General features: G+C 33.8%; 2 protein-coding genes across 2 annotated transcripts in view; one reads left to right on the top strand and one right to left on the bottom strand.

The window, feature by feature from the left end:
• Positions 1 to 22561, top strand: part of RTN1 (reticulon 1) — a 390244-nt gene that overhangs the window by 1988 nt on the left and 365695 nt on the right. The gene's annotated exons all lie outside the window — the stretch shown is intronic.
• The window catches only part of LRRC9 (leucine rich repeat containing 9), a 186305-nt gene that overhangs the window by 125370 nt on the left and 38374 nt on the right, over positions 1 to 22561 (bottom strand). Inside the window, exons 13-18 of the mRNA XM_064374896.1 lie at positions 22397 to 22514; positions 19688 to 19820; positions 17118 to 17240; positions 16134 to 16249; positions 12822 to 13034; positions 9590 to 9709 (exon numbers count right to left, since the gene is read on the bottom strand). Coding sequence (XP_064230966.1) covers positions 9590 to 9709; positions 12822 to 13034; positions 16134 to 16249; positions 17118 to 17240; positions 19688 to 19820; positions 22397 to 22514 — 823 coding nt within the window. The remainder of the gene's footprint in view (positions 1 to 9589; positions 9710 to 12821; positions 13035 to 16133; positions 16250 to 17117; positions 17241 to 19687; positions 19821 to 22396; positions 22515 to 22561) is intronic.

Here is a 22561-nt window from a genome sequence, read left to right as displayed (position 1 = left end):
ATATCATAAATAAATCAAAAGAAAACATAGAAAGCACATATAATCCTATTGCTCAGAAAGAACCACTGAAGCATTGTTTTTCATTATATGCACATATTTTTTCTTATGTAAAATATACATATTATATCCTTTTAACATTTTTTTCACATTATTAGATCTTCTTAAAATGATTTTTATGACTGTATGATATTTTAATATGTGAGTATACTTTTTAAAAACATTTTACTATAGATCTTTATGTTTCTAATTGTTGGCAACACAGCAACAAACATCCATGAGAATGATTTTCTAATTGCAACTCCAAAGTCTTTTTCAGAACAGGTTTTAGAAACAGGATCACTCGTTCTTAGACTTTCTGCATTGTTAAGACTCGATAAATACTGCTAAGTAGATTTCAAGGAAGTTTGTACCAATACTTTCCAACAGTAGACTGTGAGAATGCCTGTATTCTCAAATACTGATCCACCTGCCTTATTTTAATTTACATTATTACTGGTGAAATTGAACATCTTTTGATGTGTTTATACTAGCCATTTTAAAATTCCTTTTTTTGTATATTGCCTTTCTTGTCTTTGGCTATTTTTCTATTCATATCTTCATCTTACGTGTTTGTGAGAAATCTCTAAGACTTTAATTTGTTACATTTGATTTCTCTACAACTTAATTTAAACAACTGTTTGAATTCAGAATAGACTTAGTCATTCCTTTATATGGTATAATTTCTATTTTTGGGATAGAACTTCCTATAGTGGTTCAGGTTTCAAGAGTTGAATCAAAACCTAAAAAAAATTCTGGAACCGAACAGTGTTACTAGCTTTTAATTCTCAGAAGCAAGCATTAGCAAGACAAAACAAAAACTATCTCTTACTATCATCATTTCTTGAACAAAAGGCTATTTGACAGTAAAAAAAAGTATGAAAACCGTAAGTTTAGGAAAAAAACACTTTTTTAAAATTACATTTTAGGTTTTGGGGTACATGTGAAGAACATGCAAGATTGTTGCATAGGTGCATACGTGGCAGTGTGATTTGCTGCCTTCCTCCCCTTCACCTATATGTGGCATTTCTCCCCATGCTCTCTCTCCCCAACTCCCCACCACCCGCTGTCCCTCCCCTATTTCCCCCCAACAGACCCCAGTGTATAGTGCTCCCCTCCCTGTGTCCATGTGTTCTCATTGTTCAACACCCGTCTATGAGTGAGATCATGCGGTGTTTGATTTTGTGTTCTTGTGTCAGTTTGCTGAGAATGATGGTTTTCAGGTTCATCCATGTCCCTACAAAGGATGCAAACTCATCGTTTTTGATGGCTGCATAATATTCCATGGTGTATATGTGCCACATTTTCCCTGTCCAGTCTATCATCGATGGGCATTTGGGTTGGTTCCAGGTCTTTGCTATTGTAAACTGTGCTGCAATGAACATTCGTGTGCATGTGTCCTTATAGTAGAACGATTTATAATCCTTTGGATATATACCCAGTAATGGGATTGCTGGGTCAAATGGAATTTTTATTTCTAGGTCCTTGAGGAATCGCCACACTGTCTTCCACAATGGTTGAACTAATTTACACTCCCACCAACCGTGTAAAAGTGTTCCTATTTCTCCACATCCTCTCCAGCATCTGTTGTCTCTAGATTTTTTAATGATTGCCGTTCTAACTGGTGTGAGATGGTAAACTTCATATGGAACCAAAAGAGAGCCCACATAGCCAAGTCAATTCTAAGCAAAAAGAACAAAGCGGGACATCAAACTATACATCAAACTATACTACAAGGCTACAGTAATCAAAACAGCATGGTACTGGTACCAAAACAGAGATATAAACCAATGGAACAGAACAGAGGCCTCGGAGGCAACACAACATATCTACAACCATCCGATCTTTGACAAACCTGAGAAAAACAAGCAATGGGGAAATGATTCCCTGTTTAATAAGTGGTGTTTGGAAAACTGGCTAGCCAAATACAGAAAGTAGAAACAGGACCCCTTCCTGACATCTTACACTAAAATTAACTCCAGATCGATTAAAGACTTAAACATAAGACCTAACACATAAAAACCCTAGAAGAAAACCTAGGCAAAACTATTCAGGACATAGGCGTAGGCAGGACTTCATGACCAAAACACCAAAAGCATTGGCAACAAAAGCCAAAATAGACAAATGGGACCTAATCAAACTCCACAGCTTCTGCACGGCAAAAGAAACAGTCATTAGAGTGAATCGGCAACCAACAGAATGGGAAAAAATTTTTGCAGCTTACCCATCTGACAAAGGGCTGATATCCAGAATTTACAACGAACTAAAACAGATTTACAAGAAAAAAACAAACAAGCCCATTCAAAAGTCAGCAAAGGATATGAACAGATACTTTACAAAAAACACTTTTAAGTAAAATGAATTTGGCTTTATAAAAATTTACTACATGGCCTTTCTGTTCCCAATTTTCATCATAGACTGGTGAAAACTTGTCCCACATTGTGGCACCTACCTGTAGACCAACATTTGGGAAACACACATCATAAAAAAAAAATAATAACTGTCTTCTTCCCTTGAAAACAGGGGTGGAATCTTTATTTCCATATCTCCAGGACATAAAACAGATTCTAGGAACTCATTAAATATTCATGAAACAGTATTTCAGTTTTGCAATAGCATTTTGTTTTTGTTTTTTTTTTTTTTGAGACGGAGTTTCGCTCTTGTTACCCAGGCTGGAGTGCAATGGCGCAATCTCGGCTCACCGCAACCTCCGCCTCCTGAGTTCAGGCAATTCTCCTGCCTCAGCCTCCCGAGTAGCTGGGATTACAGGCACGCACCACCGTGCCCAGCTAATTTTTTGTATTTTTAGTAGAGGCGGGGTTTCACCATGTTGACCAGGATGGTCTCGATCTCTTGACCTTGTGATCCACCCGCCTCGGCCTCCCAAAGTGCTGGGATTACAGGCGTGAGCCACCGCGCCCGGCCAGCATTTTGTTTTAATATTTCTTGTGCTTCAGTTTAAAAATCTCTCTTAAGTTACAGTACAGTACAGTCCATTACAAAGATTAAAACTCAAAACACCTCTTAAATTTTCTTAGGGATACTGGTTCATTCTCTAAACATAGTTATCTCTAGACATCAGGAAAAACTTAACAACAGATTTCTCATTCAGAAAGGTAAGACAATGAGTATTATTTCAATAAAAATTAGAACTGTAATTGTTATCTAGATCAAGTTTGCAAATAGCCATTTATATTTGTTTTTCCCTAGTCAACACTAATTATGGTGGAGCTATTTTCAGAGAAAACATCTCTTCCTATTTCCTTCTCCCAGATATTCTCTTTTCCTGATAATAATGATAAGTGAATGACAGACATGCAGCTTATTACATTTTAATTTACCTTATGTGGATATCTTATTTAGATTTCTGAAAAATTCCATAAAACTATAACGTGTATTTATTTATTTTCCACAAATATTATCCACCGCATAATATTTAGTTTGGGTATATTGATATATAAGGCAAGGCCAGGAATGATGAACACTCTAACAACAATATGTTTACTTTCTACAACCTAGAAGAACCAGCTTACCTCATTTATATGAGAAGCATGCAAGAAGAGCATAGAAATTGTCTATGTTAGTATACACTTAAGGAAAATGATAGTAAAGATGAGTATCCCAAGGCAAATTTAAAAACTTAGAAGATAGGCATTATAAATGAATGATTAAATTGGATCATAACCTTTTATAATATTGAATAAACATAATAGTAAACATGCATATAAAACCAATAGACTCTAGAGGCAGAGGCAGCAGAAGTTTTCAATCATTGTGAAACCATACATAAAAACAGAGCAAATAGAAAAAGCCAAATTTTCATGGACAATGTTTATAACAAAACTATATGACAAGGTTGCTCTATAGGCTCCAAAAGAAGTTGGTAGAAATAAACCACCACCAACACAAGACCTGCATGGTATTCATGTGAGAGAAGAAGGAAGTGTCAGGGCAGCATCTGATGGAACTGAAAGCAGAAGAGCCCCAAAATAGTCAACAAATATTCACTGGAAAGTGTGGAGACTAATTTATAGCACTTGAAATAGGGACTTGAAATAGCACTTGAAATAGGGAGGAGTTTTGCTCTCTTAAATACCAGATGAGTACATGACATCCACAGTAAAAAGGTCTGAAGGGGCCTGATACAGTGGCTCCTGTAATCCTAGCACTTTGGGAGGCTAAGACAGGAGAATTGCTTGAGACCAGGAGTTTGAGATCAACGTAGGCAACACAGTGAAACCCCATCTCTAGAAAATTATTTTTAAAATCAGAAGGGTGTGGTGGCATGCACCTGTAGTTCCAGTTATCCAGAAGGCTGAGGCAGGGGAATCACTTGAGCCCAGGAAGTTGAGGCTGCTGTGCACTCCATGATTGCGCATTGCACTCCAACCTGGGTGACAGAGTGAGACCCTGTCTTTAAAAAAAAAGAAAGAAAAGAAAATGAAAAAGAAAAAAGAAAAGTCTGAAGGAAGCAGTCCCTGGAATAGTCTAGCCCCTATGAATCTAAAAACTATTCCACTAGGACTCCCTTCAAGACAGAATCCTTCTCATAGAAGAAACTGCTGGGGCTAAACTAAAAATTAAACAGGATAAGGACAAGAGAGGCAAATAAAAAAGAAGGTCTAAAGTGGAGGATTGGAATAGAGCCAAAAGCATCTCAGAAAGTAAGAATTACAATTTTCAAACAGTGTATATAAACAACAGAAGAGGAAGATCTGTGAAGTTAGAAAAGCTTCCCGAACCTCACCTCATTTTAAACGTTAAGAAAAACTAATTTCACTTACAAATGAGCAGAGAAAAGTACTGAGGTCAAATCCAAGACAAAGGTATGGTGGGATTGTAGAGAGGGGGAAGACAGAAATTAATATTGCTGCTGGCAATAAAAGTACACCAGAAAAATATGTTCAAGAAACATATCGTGACTATTAACTTACCATTTTAAAACAAACAAAAAGATGTTAAGAATGATATGAGACATAAAATAACAATATAAATCTGGATTACAAAAAATAAAAAAACTGTTTTAAAAAGTGGAGTGAAAGGACCCAGAAAAAATGAAATAAAATAATTTAAGAAATAAAAACTAAATCAGTCATATCCGAGAGTGAATAAAAAACAGATAACACTTTTAAGAGAAATACAAGGTGAAAAAGTGAAAAAATTTGAAGATAAGAAATGAATAAAGAGACAAAAAGGATTCAAGAGAAAGTGACAAATACTGATGATGAAGATTTCACTTATGGATAATGAGAGTCCCTGAAGAATAAGACAAAAGCAAGGAAACAGAAAAAAGTGCTAAAAATTTCCCATTCAAAACATCTTTCCTGAAAGAAAAAAAGTGATTTTAAGCTACATATTGGAAGATGATACTGTGGATCTGAAGAAAACAACCAAGAACGACCAACACCAAGACAAATTCTAGTAAATTTATTAGACTTTAAAGAAAACTGAAAAAGTTATTTGGCTATCTAGAAGGAAGAAAACCTTGTGACTTATAAAGGATAAAAAGAAATCACACATTCTCATCAGACTTTCTACAGCAATTCTTTGTAATAGAAGAAAACGAAGTAATATTTATGATGCCCCCCAAAATAGTGAGCCAAAGATTTTATACCTACCAAAACCACATTTCAAGTATAAAGGACATAGCTAAACTGTTACTAACATTCAGTAGCTGAAGGGATATTGTTCCTGTAACTCCTTCCTGATGATCTATAATAGAATATATTTCAGACAATCAAAATGTTTAGAGAGATACCAACATAAAGACTGGTGATGAGAAGTAAATATACAATTACCAATTAACTAAAAGGGAGAGTAAGCAAAGCATAAGGCTACCTGCTGTGACAATATGGTTATAGTATAATTATTTAAATTATTTTTTTTAATTGGGAAGAACATACACAAAATTTTTAGAAAATTTTCCAGTAAATAATATTGATAATAGTATAAGTACTGTCATTCTGACACCATTATGTGTATAATAGTAGATAAAACAATGAGTAATTATTAAATATTCTATCATCTTATATCCTTAAGAATCAGGATTCTTGGTATGAGAAAAGTATATATATGTAAGTAATAGAAAAGTAAAAGTAAAAAGCTTTGTAGTCTTGAACCTGAATTGGAAGTATAAAAAATTCATGAGTTTATACACACATGCACACAGATATTCATATCCCCTCCAACAAGTTCAGCCCAGTGAAAAGACCTAGAAATAATGACCAATTGGATTGTATTCCTGAAGGACCATTTCTCTCTAAAGGTTCTGGCCAGGCATGGTGGCTCACGCCTATAATCCCAGCACTTTGGGAGGCTGAGGCAGGTAGATCACCTGAGGTCAGGAGTTAGAGACCAGCCTGGCCAACATGGTGAAACCCCATCTCTACCAAAATGCAAAAATTAGCCAGGCATGGTGATGTGTGCCTATAATATCAGTTACTCGAGAGGCTGAGGCAGGAGATGGGTTGAAGCTGGGAGGTGGAGGTTGCAGTGACCTGAGTGCATGCCACTGCACTTTAGCCTGGGCAACATAGTGAAACTCCATCTCCAAAAAAGAAAGAAACTAAGCCTTGAAGACATGGCTGATACCATGTCTGCAACAGAAAATACATAAGATGTGTATGAAACATCTTTGTATACCAAGTGTCAAAGAAGGTATCAAAGACCATTAGGGTCATGGCAAAAGAAGTTAACTTTGAAAAGCTCTCACTGGTTAAGGATGAGACAATTTGAGCTTCAATCATGTTAAAAAAATTGCAATGGATTGAATATAACCAAATATGGGTAAGTCCCTGCATTCATACTGATATTAAAACAAGAGTTGCTCACTTCGGGAAATGATAGGGAACCAATTCATTATCTTGCAAATTGGTGGATAAGAATCTATTCTGTACTTTCTATGTGAATGCTACCACTGGGAAATAAAGTACTAGATAATGAGAAATGCCTCTTTGTAAAAGTATTCCAAATAATAAAGGAAACAATGATAGAATAAGAATACCACCATTTTGTAATCCCCAATGGCATTGAGTAATAATGGCTTCTGGCATCATAATAGTGAGACAATAAGATATCATGTGTCTTCTACAGTCTTGTCAAACATTAGTTTTGCCAGAAAAAAATGGAACCTAGATCTGATCTTATCTCTGGATCCACTTGCCAATTTGTAGGAAATATAGAAGATGGAAGGCATATAGGATGTATCTTAAGTAAGCAAATCCCAGGCTGTGGAAAATTCTTTGGGTTGAAAGGCTCAAGTAATTCTAGAAATAAACTATGGGAAATGGAAGGGAAATCTATCAATTAAAAGAGACTTAAAAGAGTACAAAGATGTTAGGTTGATCTCTGGGTGGTAAGAATGTTTTCTTATTGACCTACATTTTCTGTCTCTATGCAATGCATATAAACTTCCTCTGTAATAATAACAGGTTGTTACAAATAATGTAACTTGTTGCCAAAAGCAACAAAAAATACAGTACATTTTCTTAAAATGGCAAAACCAAATTATTGTGCTAGAGAGGTACATTTGGGTGACAGAACTATCAGGGAAAAATCCGGGAAGAAGATTACTGCAGAGGTCAGGATAATGATTTCTTGTGGGGAGAGGAAGGCCAGGGGCCATAGAAGAGGCTTTTGCCCTAGGTGGCAAAGGTTTTATTTCTTGGATGCTAATTACAAGCATGTTCACCTTATAACAATGTACTAAGCCATATGTGTATAGCATGTAATTTTCTGTATCTGTGTTTTATTTTATAATAAAAAGATGAAGAAATACACATGGACATCCATGCAGTGTTTCTCTTCTCTCTGGCTACCTCTAATATCCTTATAGTCATTTTTAGAGACTTGACATTTGAAAGGTCTATAGCTAGCCACCTTTACTCATCCTAAAATTTGAAAATACCACTTTGGCATAAAATTTACCCAGTTCCCTCATCTGTAAAATGACAATGGTAACAGTCATTAAACAAATAGGCTATGAGGCTGTGATAATGAAAATAACCTTTGTATTAAAGGTGAACACCACCACCATGTGGCAAAATAAATGCTGGGCAGCTGGCTAAGCTCATTCACTATTTAAGTGTCTTGAATGAGTTTACTCTTTAGATCTGTGCTTAAGCAAAATTATAATGACTGTTGTAACCTTTGGAAGTGCTGGCAAATAAATAATAAAAATAAACATACCAACAATCTACATAGACTCCTGAGACCGCTTTTAATATACCCCTTTTCCTTATTTGCATACTGAATTCAGACTATTAGGGATTCTATTTACTTTTTTAAACGGGCTTGGGCCTACCAAAAAAGCAAGGAAGTGGCTGTAACACTAACTCTAAACCTAACGGCAATAAGTAAAAGAAACAGCTCCCATTACAATGGTAGAAGAAATAATGTAAAGGTGTTGATATAGTGGCAAGGAGGTGGAATAGAGAATGAATAAGAGCTGAAAATGATGATATATTCGGATGGGATAAGTGACTGACCTGGGACCCATGTAAACAGGGGATGTTGGGTTGAAGTTCTGGAACTACATATGTAATTATTTTTGTTATATGATATATAACAAAATAAAAGCCAGACAAGATCCATGGCTATGTGTACATGTGCATTCCTGTATTGTCCTATGATATACGAGAAGGCAAATACAAATTCAATGAGATCTATGCATGTGATATTCAGGTAGAAAGGACAAGGCAGAAAGCAAGAGAAATTACAACCTGGATGAGCAGATGGGAGGAACTGACCATATTAAGATGTGAAGTGGTGAACTAGAAAATGAAAAAGAAATAGGGACTCATAAGAAAGAAAGAAAGAAAGAAAGAGTGGGAAAAAAAAAGAGTAGAAAAAAATGGAATTTACACCAGAGAATATTTTAAACACAAACTTGAGAAGTTATTTTAACATATTTATTTAAAGTAGCTAGAAATAAGATATGACCATTGGTACAGATTTGGTCTGCAAACAGAAGTTCAACCTAAGACATGTTTTAGAGAAAGTAACATAATACAGTATATGTATTTAGGCTGATTCAGGCTGTAAATGGTAGATATAAAGCCATAATTACAAAAATAATTTATCCATTAATTATTTTATTTTACATAAATATTTTCAAAAGGACAATTCTTTTTTCAAATACTTATTCCAATTTATCATTTGTGAGTCCTCTCACCTCATGATCTTTTTGCTGCACCAAAGTTTTTTCTTTTTGTTTTATAGCTCTCCTTCAGGAGTGGGCCTAACTCCTGGGCAGTGTGCCCAGAGTCAGCATAGTTTTTCAAAAATATTAAATTGGCAAATTAAATTTGAATATGTTCAAGGTGTACAATGTTATGATTTGATATAACTGTGTAATGATTACCACGATCAAATTAATACATCTATCACCAGCCTTGCTGTGCATTAGATACCTAGAACTTGTCTATTTTATAAATGAAAGTTTATACCGTTTGACCAATATCTCCTCATTTCCCCTAGACCTTAAGCTCTGATAACCACCATTCTACCTTCTGCTTCTAAGTTTGACTTTTTTAGATTCAAAGGAAGTTCTTACCAAGTGGTATACATCATCTAAACAGGTAAATTCATTAAAGCTAATGTTTAGTTTTCGAAGTCCTGTTAACTTGGAGAGATCTCTCAATTTACTCAAGCTGTTTCCACGCAGATTCAGACTCTGAAGTAAAATAAAATATAAAGTACAAAATAAGACAGATTACATTCTACATCATACTGAAGTGTGGATATCAAAAATGTTTAGAACAATTACTTGACCCAATATACAAAATAAGAAAGTAGTTATTTTAAATAGCATTAAGAAACTGTCAATAAGAAAAAAATCTAATCTATGATGTTAAAAGATAGTTTGCAATAGTATCACTAGACTTTGGTTCTTGATTAATATGATTTCTCACTTGGTCTAAGTTTATCAGCAATTGGCATGACATTCTTTCTATAAAATAAATATATGTGGTTAAGGTATTTATTAGGGTAGATCTATTTCTCAGGCTAACCAGTGAACAATGTAGACCTTAAAGATTTGGGGTATCAAATAGGATACCTCATGGGAGAGAGATGACAGGAAAATGTATGATGGCACTGTGACTGCAGGAAAATCTATGAGGGTACTGAACTGAAAAAGAAAGCCTGAGGGTGCTGAAGTAGGAGGACAGAAGGTCAAAGGAAGAGGTGGGAGATTGCTTAAGACAACACCTATATCAGAATTTGGCCTAGACTTTTCTTGTCCATTTCCTTATAAAAACAAACATTATTACACATTTATGCTTAAGGAGAGATTCTGATGCCTGTTTTTTTTTTTTTTTTTTTTTGTCTTTATGCCGTTGTGATTTGTATTGAGTGAAGACTGTATTTATGTATAGCTTGTAAAATAAACAAGGGCACAAGAAAATATATTACTGTAACTGACTACGGTATTCACAACAAATGGGTATTAATTATCATGATAAAATCAAGTATCTATCTCCCAGCTACCTTCATTCACCACCACCATCTTATGCCTTATATCACAGATGTAACAAAATTCCCAGAAGGAAGAAACAATTAAATTTCTAATAGCTGTCAAAATTAGCTAAAATTGCTAAGGGCTAATTTATGCAGACTAGTTATTTTACAAGTCACATATGGTTATCATCCATGATATATTCTACGGAAACCTTACACTTAACTTGTCCACAACTGAATTTATCTTCCCTATGTGTCTGATAAAGAGCTTCACTATCTAACATACTGTTGATCACCCCCTTTCCTTCTTTTTCTTATACATTTGATGGTAGGACTGTTTCTCAAACTGGCCATATCATTATATCACCACTATCAGTGCCTTAGCAGACTAAGGCAGTGGTAGTGGTGATGTAATGGTGCACCTGGTTTTCTGGTTATCCAAAAAGAAATGAATGGATTTTTCCTTTGGATATTGCAATGGTCTTCTACGGAATTTCCATACCACTAGTCTGACTTCAGTTAATTCCATTCATAAGCTGTCAAAATTAAGGTATTTAAAGAAAGTTTGTTCCTTAAACAGGAGAATCTAAACTTCTAAATTTGGCTTCCAAAATCCATACTAATTTGGCTACAACCTCATACTCTTCTAGCCTGGGCTTCACATGTCTTTCTTGAATTCCAACCTACATCTTTACCCTCCACCATTGTAACATCATATTCTAGGCATACTCAATTTTTCAGTGTTCCCTGAAAACATCTGGATCTTTCAAAACCATGTTCCTACAGATAAGAATATTTTATTTGTCTGGAAGATGTAAACAACTAAATTTCTCATGTCCTTCAAAAATCCACTCAAACCTCACCTCTTTCTGTAAATCTCTCCCAGTAACTCTGAGCTTCCTACATGTGTTCACATATCTATTTCCTCCACTAAACTGATGTTTTTGAGGCAGGTAAACCAATTTCTTACTAAAATAGTAAATCTTGACATTATAGTGCAGAAATAATAATTTCTCAGTACTGTCAGCCAGAAGATTGCTATTATACTGCATGTTTATGGACACAGGACAGGGCCTCTGTTGTGTAGCTCTAGAGGCATCCTACTCCCACCATCTTGTGTTGAGTTCTATTCAGTTATATGATGAATGGCACCCAAAGTGCACATTAAACATAATATAATGTGAATTCTACTTTCTGGAGTTGTGCAATATTGCAATAGTAGAGTACAGAAAGCCTGGTTAGAAGACTGGGATAAGAGTCTAGGTCCGAAACTGTAGTAGTTTGGATAGAGTGGTAGCAGCAGATCTGAAATGAACACATCTAAAAGTAAGATATGGAAGTAGGCCTAGTATCTCAATAGAACTGTCTCAGCATAAAGTAAGTCACTTGAGTAAGTAACCTGATTTCTGTTGATTAATTTTGTAAAGATAAAGATCCCATATTCTATGTTGATTAATTCTAGAAACTGATTTAAAACTTATCTGCCTTTATCTTAATCATTTAATGAGAGCTTATTGGTTATTGAGGAATAAAATCCCTTGCTAATTGGAAGGCCACCTCATATGGCTGTTGAGCACTTGAAATGTGGCTAGTCTGAATGTGCTAAGAGTGTAAAATATACTTCAGAATTAAGAGTTAGGATGAAATTACCTCACTAATGAATATTCATACTAGTTCTATGTTAACATGATAATATTTTAAATACACAAGAGCTATAGTTTGAATGTGTCCCCCAAATGTTCATGTGTTGGAAACTCAATCCCTCTGCCTTCATTAATGGATTAATGTCACTTTCAGAGGAGTGGGTCTATTATCTTGGGAGTAAATTTGTTATGAAATTAGCTCTCTCTGGCTCTTTTGCTCTTGCCTTCTTGCCATGTAATGCCCACTGCCATTTTATGACACTGCAAGAAGCCCTTATCAGATGCTGGTACCAAGCTCTTGGATGTCCCAGACTCCAGAACCATGAACTAAATAAACGTATTTTCTTTATAAATTGCCCAGTTGGTGGTATTTTGTTATAGAAATAGAAAACAAACTAAGATATTTCAGTTAAATAAAATGTATTATTAAAACTAATTTTACTTTAAAAAAAACTTTTAAAAACATAACCACCAGAAAACTAAAAATTACTTATGTAATTCACATTATATTACTACTAGAGAGCACTGATCTAATCCATGTCGAAAAAGAGGAATGGGCACTTCAGGTAGCATAGTATCTGGCATCATCAGATAGGCAGTTTAGTATCTTTTGACTTCATATGCTATATTTTGACTCCAAATTCAAGATTCCTGTCTGAAAGCTTTATTACTCACAATACTTACCACAATATGACTGTAAACGCTAGTCTTTGCAAGGGAAAGTATTGTTTTGTCATCTAAACTAATCAGTTTTGGTCGGGCCTTGAACCTGGGCTCCATTTTCATTACTTCATCATCAAATTTCAAATCCTTGGAAAATACTGATCCTTCTGATTTTTTTTTGCTCTCCTGTAGAATAACATTGTTGAACACAGAAAATAAAGAGTCTGCCTTGACCTAAAATATGAATTTAAAATATTGCAAAATCAGTAGCTGTAGTTATCATTTTGAAAAACAGGCTATGTAGAAAAGATGAGTTGACATTTTTAGTTATACAGTCATATCTGTGATGATCAGAATCACATTAGGACATCTATAGAGCAGATTAAAATTTTAGGATATGCATGGTATATCTATTCCCACCCACTGAAAATTTCTTAAAAACTAGCAAAAGGTAATTTAAAAATATTTCATAACAGTGAAGAGGGTACCTACAAAGGCCTAGAAATTGTGACACACAAATCAGAAAGGACTGAATTGGCAGGTAAATAGGAGCAGAAATGTAACATATGGCTAAAAAATATGCAGGAGACAAATACTTCTAAAATCAGATCCAGAGAAACTTGATGATTAGAGTGAATAAAGAGCAATTAGTTATCTTGACTGTCAGGTAATTAAGTAATTATGGTAATAATTGTGAAGGAATGAGCAAGAGCCACATGAACAAACAGAACTTGTTCTAGAAGAAACCAAAATATTTCATTGAGAAGTTTTTAAAATCTAGGACAACAAAGTATCTATAATAAAATAAGCTGCTATGGAAAAGAAAAGGACATATATTTCAAAGCTAAAATGAAAACAATTATTAAAATAAAAAATTTAGTACATACTCTGAGAACCAAGTAGATATGGTAGCAGATCAAATTAGCAATGTGGAAGCTAAGATTGAGAAAATATTTCAAAACAAATAATTTTAAAATAGAGTGTAAACTAGAAGAGGAAAAATTAAAAGACACAGAGGATCAATTTGGAATGTCTAATATTTAACTAACGAGGGGATCCAGAGAGCTTAAAAGAAAATGGAAGAGAAGAAATAACCAAGGAACTAAGAGAAGCAAACTTCCCAGAAGAGAAGAAAGAATTGAATCATAACATCGAAAGAGCTCATAAAGTGGCAAGCAGGAGGATGATGGAACTAAGGTCTTTTCTGACATCATTGAACGGTTACAACTGCCAGGTACTGCCCATCTCTTGACTTCTTGTTATGTGAGTTAAATAAACTTCTATCTGTTTACTGTTTGTCTGGGTTTCTGTATCTTTTGCTAAAGGCATACTTGACTAATATAATCCTATTCATTATAGCAATATAAAATATAAATTCCCAGAAGTAAACTTAATAAGAAATGTTGGAGACCTCTATAAAGAAAACTGTAAGAGAGGACCTGAGTAAATGGAGTAGATTATCATGTTCCTAGAACAAGAAGTCCAATACTACAGAGTAGTCTAAGTTCACACCAAATTAAATTTTAAATTCATTATAATTTCAATCACATTTCAATAGGATTTTAAAATAGAACTTGACAAGCTATTCTAAATTTTATTTGGAAAAAGAAAATGTTTAAGAATAGTCAAAAAAAAGTTTAAGAAAGTGAGTGGTGACAGAGGAAGGGGATTTGCCCTATCACATATCAAGACATATGAAGTTTGTAATAACCAAAACAAACATGATAGTGATCCAAAATTAGATGAAAGGGTTCAGTGGAACAGAATAGATTCATATAGACAGATTTCTTATTTATGCAAATAATTCTAACAATAAGGATTGTATTTCAAAATAGAGTAGAAAAGATAATGCCTAAATAATTATTTATTCATTAAAAAAATTGTTTCACTACCCTTCTACCTCACAATTTCTATAAACAATTTCTGTAAAACAATAAGTGTGTATGACAGTGCATGTCTCATTACATTTTCCAACATGAGATATTACCAATGTCTTTTTTGGCCACTATGATGGGCAAAAAATAAGATATTTTATTCTTTCATATGCTTAAAATTATTTATAGTTTTATGAATCACTGGTTATATATCTTTTGACCATTTTCTATTAAACTTTGTCTTTTTTGTATTAGGAAAATTCTTACATACATTCTGGATATTAGTACTTTATCTTAGGCCAGGCATGGTGGCTCACACCTGTAATCCCAGTACTTTGAGAGTTCAAGGTGAGAGGATTGCTTGAGTCCAGAAGTTTGAGACCAGCCTGGGCAACATAGTGAGATCTTGTCTCTACAAAAAATTTTAAAAATTAAAAAAGTTAAAAATCATGTATCTTATATATGTTGCAAATATTTTCTGTCACTTGCTTTTTAATTTTAATTGTAACAAAACTTGCTTGTCATTTTAATTTGTAATTCACAAGTTAATTATTAAGAGGTCAGTTCTCTCAATCTCCTGTATGGATTCTGAATTTTATGTCTTATTTCAAAAATCCTGTAATAAATATTCTTTATTTTCTTATGATACTTATGTAACTTGTTTTAAAACCTTTAGCCTTTTTAATCCATATAGAAATTGTTTTATAGAAATTGTTTATAGAAAAAAGATAACGTTTAAGAATAGCCAAAAAAAGCTTAAAAAGATGAGTGGTGACAGAGGAAGGGGATTTGCCCTATCACATGTTAAGACATGAAGTTTGTAATAAGCAAAACAAATGTGATAGTGATCCAAAATAAGATGAAAGAGTTCAGTGAAACAGAATAGATTCATATAGACAGATTCTATATTATGCAGCCACAAAAATAATGAAATATCCCTCTATATGTACTAAAGTGGAAATATGTTCAAAAGATATTGTCAAAGGCAAAAGAAATAACACAATACTTAGACCTTGTTTCTACTATGTCAGATGGTATCTGTTATTAGATATGAAGTGCATAGAAAAAGGATTGAAAGCAAACCCATAAAACTGTTAACAGTGGATTCCCTGGTGGAATGGCAGTGAGGTTAAAGTAAAGGCACATTTTCATGTTTAGTCTTCAATGTCTTCAATGTAGTTCCAATGTAGTTTGAATCTTCAAAGTAGACTGAATCTTTTCCAGTGAGAGTACAGCCATATATTAATCATGTGATACATTTGCATTAAAAATATTTAGGTGTCATAATGACTTGTTTTGAAAGTTGTTCTTCACAAAATAACAAATATACACACATGCACATAATGGCCTGAGACTAAACTGTATTTTCTTAACTTGACATAGCATTATTAGACTTCAAATTACTATTCTGCTCCCATTTAAGGAATTCCAGTCTTTAAAAATATGTAACAATTCATACCATTGTAATATACTCAAATTCAACAACGTATTCTGGCAAAACAAGGTCATGATCAAAGACAAACCACTTGTACTGCCGAACACTGCAATCACAGTTTCTTTGTCCCATGACAGAATCTAGAGTAAAAACAAAAAGAAGCAAAGCAAACACATTTCCTCAAATTGAAACAAATTTTTCATTCTTAATTTAACAGATAACAAACTCAATAAACTGCAACAGTTATATTATTGAGGATTTTTTTCTTTCATCCTTTCTGCTCCAGCCTTTTTTTTTTTTTTTTTTTTGAGACGGAGTCTCTGTCGCCCAGGCTCTCCAACTTGCTGGTTCAAGCGATTCTCCTATCTCAGCCTCCCAAGTTGCTGGGATTACAGGCACTTGCCACCACACCCAGCTAATTTTTGTATTTTTAGTAGAGACAGGTTTCACCATGTTGGCCGGGATGGTCTTGATCTCCTGACTTCATGATCCACCTGCCTTGGCCTCCCAAAGCGTTGGGATTACAGGCATGAGCCACTGTGCCTGGCCCTTTTTAATTACATAAATACTTACTAGTCATCTTTTCACTACATACACTAGTCGTGCTTAATTATATTCATATCCTTTTCCTTTTCATACTTTTTCACTTTTCTATTCAATTTGTGGCCAGGTAATTTTGACAAATGTATTTCTCTAAAACTCTTGTTAAAAGTTGGGTGTTTTTTAATTCTTTGAAAATGAACACACATATATACACACACACAAATATATAATTAAATTAAAATTTGCCATATTAACTATCTACCCACACCCATATATAAATATCTTTGAGGTATGGAATAGAAAAATTATTAGTGGCTAGTAACAGATTTTTGTAGAAAATTCTACAAACTTTGTTAAGTAGAAATTTTCTACTTTGTTAAGTAGAAATAAAACTGTGAGTATCTGTATTAAACACATTTTTCACACAGAGATATGAAACCACATTAATCTTTATGACAGACATACTTAGTAAATATTTTCTAGGAATGAACACTGAATCAACCAATGGATAGTTGGATTGACTGATGGATTTTTTTTCGTGGGCTTGAACACTCTGGCCAAGGAAAACTTTTGTAATGAGGAGGATGCCTAAAAATAAATAAAAAAAAAAACACAAGTAATTCTTAAGAATAATTCACTTTAATAATTTTCCAACATAACCTTCTTTATTGGCCTGAGACTAAACTGTATTTTCTGTAAAGGCAGAGATACTGGCTCTCCTGTTTGCTACTGTATAGCACATAGCACATTGTTTAATCCAAAATAGATGCTCAACAAATATTGCTGAATAGATAAATGATTATAAAAGAGGAGTTGTGTGATTATATCAAGCAAAGCTTTACAGAAGAGGGAGAAAGAAAGAACACAATAATTTAGCAAAGTTTTCCCAGTAGTTAAAAATAAATGTTCATTGTTGTTAACTGGGTAAAAGTTCAGTAGCACCTAGCACATAGCTTAGATAGTGAGATGCACTCAATATATGTCTACGTAATGAATAATTAAGTAATTTTTCCCTTTAAATTATTATAGTAATTATTCTAGTAATAATTTTCCTTTGGATTCTTAAGGATCCTTGGGATTCAGTAAATCCTAAAGTCAAGAATCTAAAAACATAATTTCTAATCATGATACATACAACATTCAAATGAATTTTGTTTGTTTTTACTATATACAAAATATAAAATGTAAACTAGGAAACCTAATTGTTTTGGAAAACATTCCAGAAGGATCTAGCAGAACATCATGAAGTATTTCTTAATATGAAAATGGAGAAGAATGATAAAAAAGAAAAGGTGTTTTCAAGTAAGGAGTTATGGAGTTCTTTTTAGACTCAATAACCTGCCTAATTTAAAAATTATTATTAACTAAATAAAAAACTGCAAAACATACATAGTTTAGTTCAGAGTGAATCATCTTATCAGAGCTATAGTGTGGAACCTAGAATGTTGTTCTTATAGAATTAAATTAACCCAATTTCTGACTACCCAATCTTTAGTACAGCGGTCCCCAACCTTTTTGGCACCAGGGACTGGTTTCACGGAAGACAATTTTCCCACAGACTGGGGATGGGAGAATGGTTTTGGGATGATTCAAGTATATTATATTTATGGTGCACATTATTTCTATTATTATTACAGTGAAATATATAATGAAATAATTATACAACTCACCATAATGTAGAATCAGTGGGAGCCCTGAGCTTGTTATTCTGCATCTAGACGGTCCCATCTGGGGATGATGGGAAACAGTGACATATCATCAGGCATTAGGTTCTCATAAGTAGCATGCAACCCAGATCCCTTGCATGTGCAGTTCACAATAGGGTTCACGTCCCTATAAGAATCTAATGCTGTCACTGATGTGACAGGAGGTGGAGCTCAGGCAGTGATATGAATGATGGGAGTGGCTGTAAATACAGATGAAGCTTTGCTCACTTACACACTGCTCACCTCCTGCTGTGTGGCCAGGTTTCTAACAGGCCACAGACTGTAACCAGTCCGTGGCCACAGGTCGGGGACTCCTGCTTTAGTAGCTTGGATGGCTGAGACTAAAGAATAGGTGTTCCTTACTCCCTGACCTATCTATTCTCCATATTATACATTGTTTGGTACTGTGCATTAATACTTCATGTTTATAGCTTTTATATGATAATTATGATTTTATATTTATGTGATTATTAATATTTATAAGCACCATAAAGATGAAACTGTCTAGTTTGCATAGACTGTATCCCTTCCAGAGCCTAACACACAATAAGCATTCAATAAATACTTGTGGAACTAAAGAACGTAAAGTGGAAGAGGATGAGGTAAGAAGGACATGATGAGCTAGTCTTTTTCCCTAATCTGTGGGTACCAGGGAATCTCTCCCAGAAGTGTACCATAAATTGGTTTGTGTACTTGTATTTCTACATATTCAAGCTGGAAATGAAGTACTGGTAACTATGAATGAATTAAAATATCAAAAGTTTATCTTCCATAAGACAAGTTACAAGGCAATCCATACAATTTCCAATTTGTCTTTAGGTAATTTTAACTAAAACCTACGTTTTCTTATCATCTTACATTATGATGATTCAGGACAAATAAGGCCTACCTTCCAGCATACTTTATATAATTATCACATATATGGGCCAAATTATTTTCTCTTTCCTGTGAATTTGGTGTGTGTGTAACATATATATATATATATATATATATATATATATATATATATATATGCTCAGTTTTTGTGACACAACATAATGAACAAAGGCAGACTGTGAAAAATGCCCTTGAAAAGTTGGATTAAATATCTGAGTAACAAATGTTCCTGTTAATACTGACATGGTAATCATTCAGTAAGTATCTGTTAAAGTGTTGCTAAATTAATCATGAGAAAGTCATGTATTACTACATTGGTAAATATGAAATAAAGTGGTTTGAAGAACATCTCCTGGGTTGATAAAACCAAGTATCAGAAATGATATCACAATACTGAATGAATTTGAAGACTTAGAACTTAAAAGTTCAGAAACATGGCATATTTGTATTTACCATGCCTGAAGAGCTCATGCTTAAGAGAGTGTTTCTTCTCATCTTTGTGCTTTTCCTGTAAAAATTCAATTCTGGGACACTCATTTATACTTAGACTGTTAGAAAGAATGACAGCTTCTTTTTTGAGAGGCAGCTGCAAAGAAAAAACAAAGTCTGAGTATGTTTATAAAACTGACAATACTTCAACTTCAATATAGAGAGTTTATTATTTTATGTTAATGTGTCTGGGCAAAGAAATCTGCAGGCTAGACTCACTGAAAAGAAGATAACCTTCAGGAGCAACTGCATTTGGCAAAGCCATTTATATATCTTAAATTCATATGCAAATAGGTTAATAAAAAGTGATGCAGAACAAAATTTGTTCCTGGAAAAGCAGCCGTAGTCAAGACTGACAATACTATGTGGAGCAGGAGCAATCGCTTTCAATGAGTGCTCCACTAGTAATCTTGCTAACTCCAAAAAGAAAATCTAATGGAATTAGGTATTATATCAGTGAAGATTGTTTCTACTATAACGTTTTGGTCTAATGATATACATTGTTTTCCAGAAACAAAACACTTTTTATTGTGCTAACCCATGGAAATCCTAGTTTGTATTGTACCTAACTTTATTCCTTGAAAAGTATTATCAGTAAAGTTCACATTACCTGCTTGCTGTGAAAGTATCTCTAAAAACCAAAAATCTCTATTTTTAAATGTTAGTAGTAATAAAACAAGAGCTAAAAGAGATTATACAATCTGTCCGAGAACAGAACTAGTAATTGGCAAAATTAGATTTGAATTCAGATCTATTTGTCCTTGTCACAGTCTCAAAGGTTTGAAATTACTATTAGTTTAACATTTATAGCCAAATTGTTTAGACTTATGTCTTGTCTGTGAATGCCAAATTACTTATATATTTTTTTCTTATTGAAATCTGCAATCCAAAGAAATTGCAAAAAAATAAATACAGTCAGCCCTCCATGTCCACAGTTCCCACATCTGAGGATTCAACCAACAATGGGTTGAAAATATTCAGGAAAAAAATACAATACAAAATAACACAAATAGTATATATAGTATAACAACTATTTAAATAGTATTTACATTGCATTACAAGTAGTCCAGAGGAGTTTTAGAGTACACAGGAGGATATGTGTAGGTTATATGCAAATACTGCACCATTTTCTATAATGGACTTGTGTATTCACAGATTTTGGTATATTCATGAGTCCTGGAACAATCCCCCACAGATACTGATGGATGACTATACTCCAATAGAGCTTATCCAACCACAAATTCCACACCCCAGTAAGTAACCTTCTCAGACTTTCAATGAACACAACTACATATACATTTGCTATAACCCATGAGCATGGCATTGTAAGGCTACAGTCTAGTGTTGGTCCTCAATTAATAAAGGCACAGTAGAAACTATACGCAATAATTCAAAAAATACAAGGTATTACCAGGTGCATCAAATAAGATATACTTTTTAACTGAAGAGATTAGGAAGGAGTTTATAGAGGTAATGAAATCATCAGTAGGCTTTGAAGATTGTACATAATTCAAATAATCAGAAATTTAAAAGGAAATTATATTTTAAGAGGAGGAAAACATATGGAGGTATACAAATAGGTTTGATTGCTATCCATCCATCTAACATCTATTCCTTCACTATATTTCTACTAAGAATCTACTCTATAAACACAGATCCTGCTCGTAAGAACTAGTAGAAAATGCATACAAATGATTACATTTCAGTAAAATAAATGTGTTATAACAAAAATTCTCAGTTGATCACCACTTAACTAACACTTAACCAATTTGCAGGATTAACCAGTATTTTCTGTTGCCTATATAACCCATAGTATGGTGGCAGTTCAGGGATAAAATGGAACTTTTAAAAACACAGATGTACTTCTGTTGTATCCAGTTGTGTTGTATGCTTACCAAGAGTCAGTTAATTGTGTTCCCAAACTTGTTTATGCCAGTTGTAGTTGTTATGAAATTACACATATTACTTAAAGCAATAAAATAGAAGAGGAGTTGTTTCTTTGAACAATTTTGGAAAATTGAGTAAAATTCAATAAAAGATAATCATTAAAAACTTTTGGCAAGGCATGTGTAGACAAGGCAAATGCAAAAGTTTGGGGTGGTAGGAGAGAATCAGAAAACTAGAAGGAGTCTTATGTTTGAATTATTTTGCAAAAATCTTTAACTGAGAAATATGGATTGGATATTTGCGACATCAGAAGTGACCAATGATAAAGCAAGATCAGCAGCAAGATGGGGATAGTGAAGTAGAGAATAAAGAAATGGTAGCAGTAAAAGGAAAGTGAAAACAGGACAATAGCTAGAAAGTACAGTGGCGTTAAGTGATTGAATTGTTTCAAGATAGAAAAGACTCTGGAGAGTTTATAGCAGATTAAAGATTTATAGCCAATTTAAAAAGCAGATTTCAAAACCATCAACAAAAGGCTCACGACATAAAAATAAGATGCCTAGAAGGATTAAATAGGGTGACGCAGTAGTAATTAATGGACTTACTCTGGTAAATAATCCAAAGAGGAAAGATGTTGTACTTTCCATGATAACACTAAGCTTTTTGTGAAACAGCAGTAGAAGTTTACTGTAAATATGGATAAAAGGATTGGGAATCATGCTTAATAAGTGGCAGAGCTCCACTTATTAGGAAGAAAGCATTATTCTAAATAACATTTTATGCTACCTTGCTTGTTTCACTTTCTTTGAATCCTTTTTCAAGTATTTGTAGCAGACGCTCTTCCTTTACTGTAACTTCAGGATCAAAAACATAAAAAAGGCATTCCAGCATTCTTCGGTGGCTCCTTGAGAATAATTGAAACAGAAAAAGTTTGAGGATTGATTTCACAAA

Source organism: Aotus nancymaae, unplaced genomic scaffold (genome assembly GCF_030222135.1).
Source record: "Aotus nancymaae isolate 86718 unplaced genomic scaffold, 86718_ANA_hifiasm-v0.15.2.pri h1tg000011l, whole genome shotgun sequence".
In the NCBI taxonomy this organism is placed as follows: domain Eukaryota; kingdom Metazoa; phylum Chordata; class Mammalia; order Primates; family Aotidae; genus Aotus; species Aotus nancymaae.
The sequence above is the reverse complement of the archived record's forward strand: the minus strand, read 5'-3'. Positions and strand labels throughout refer to the sequence as shown.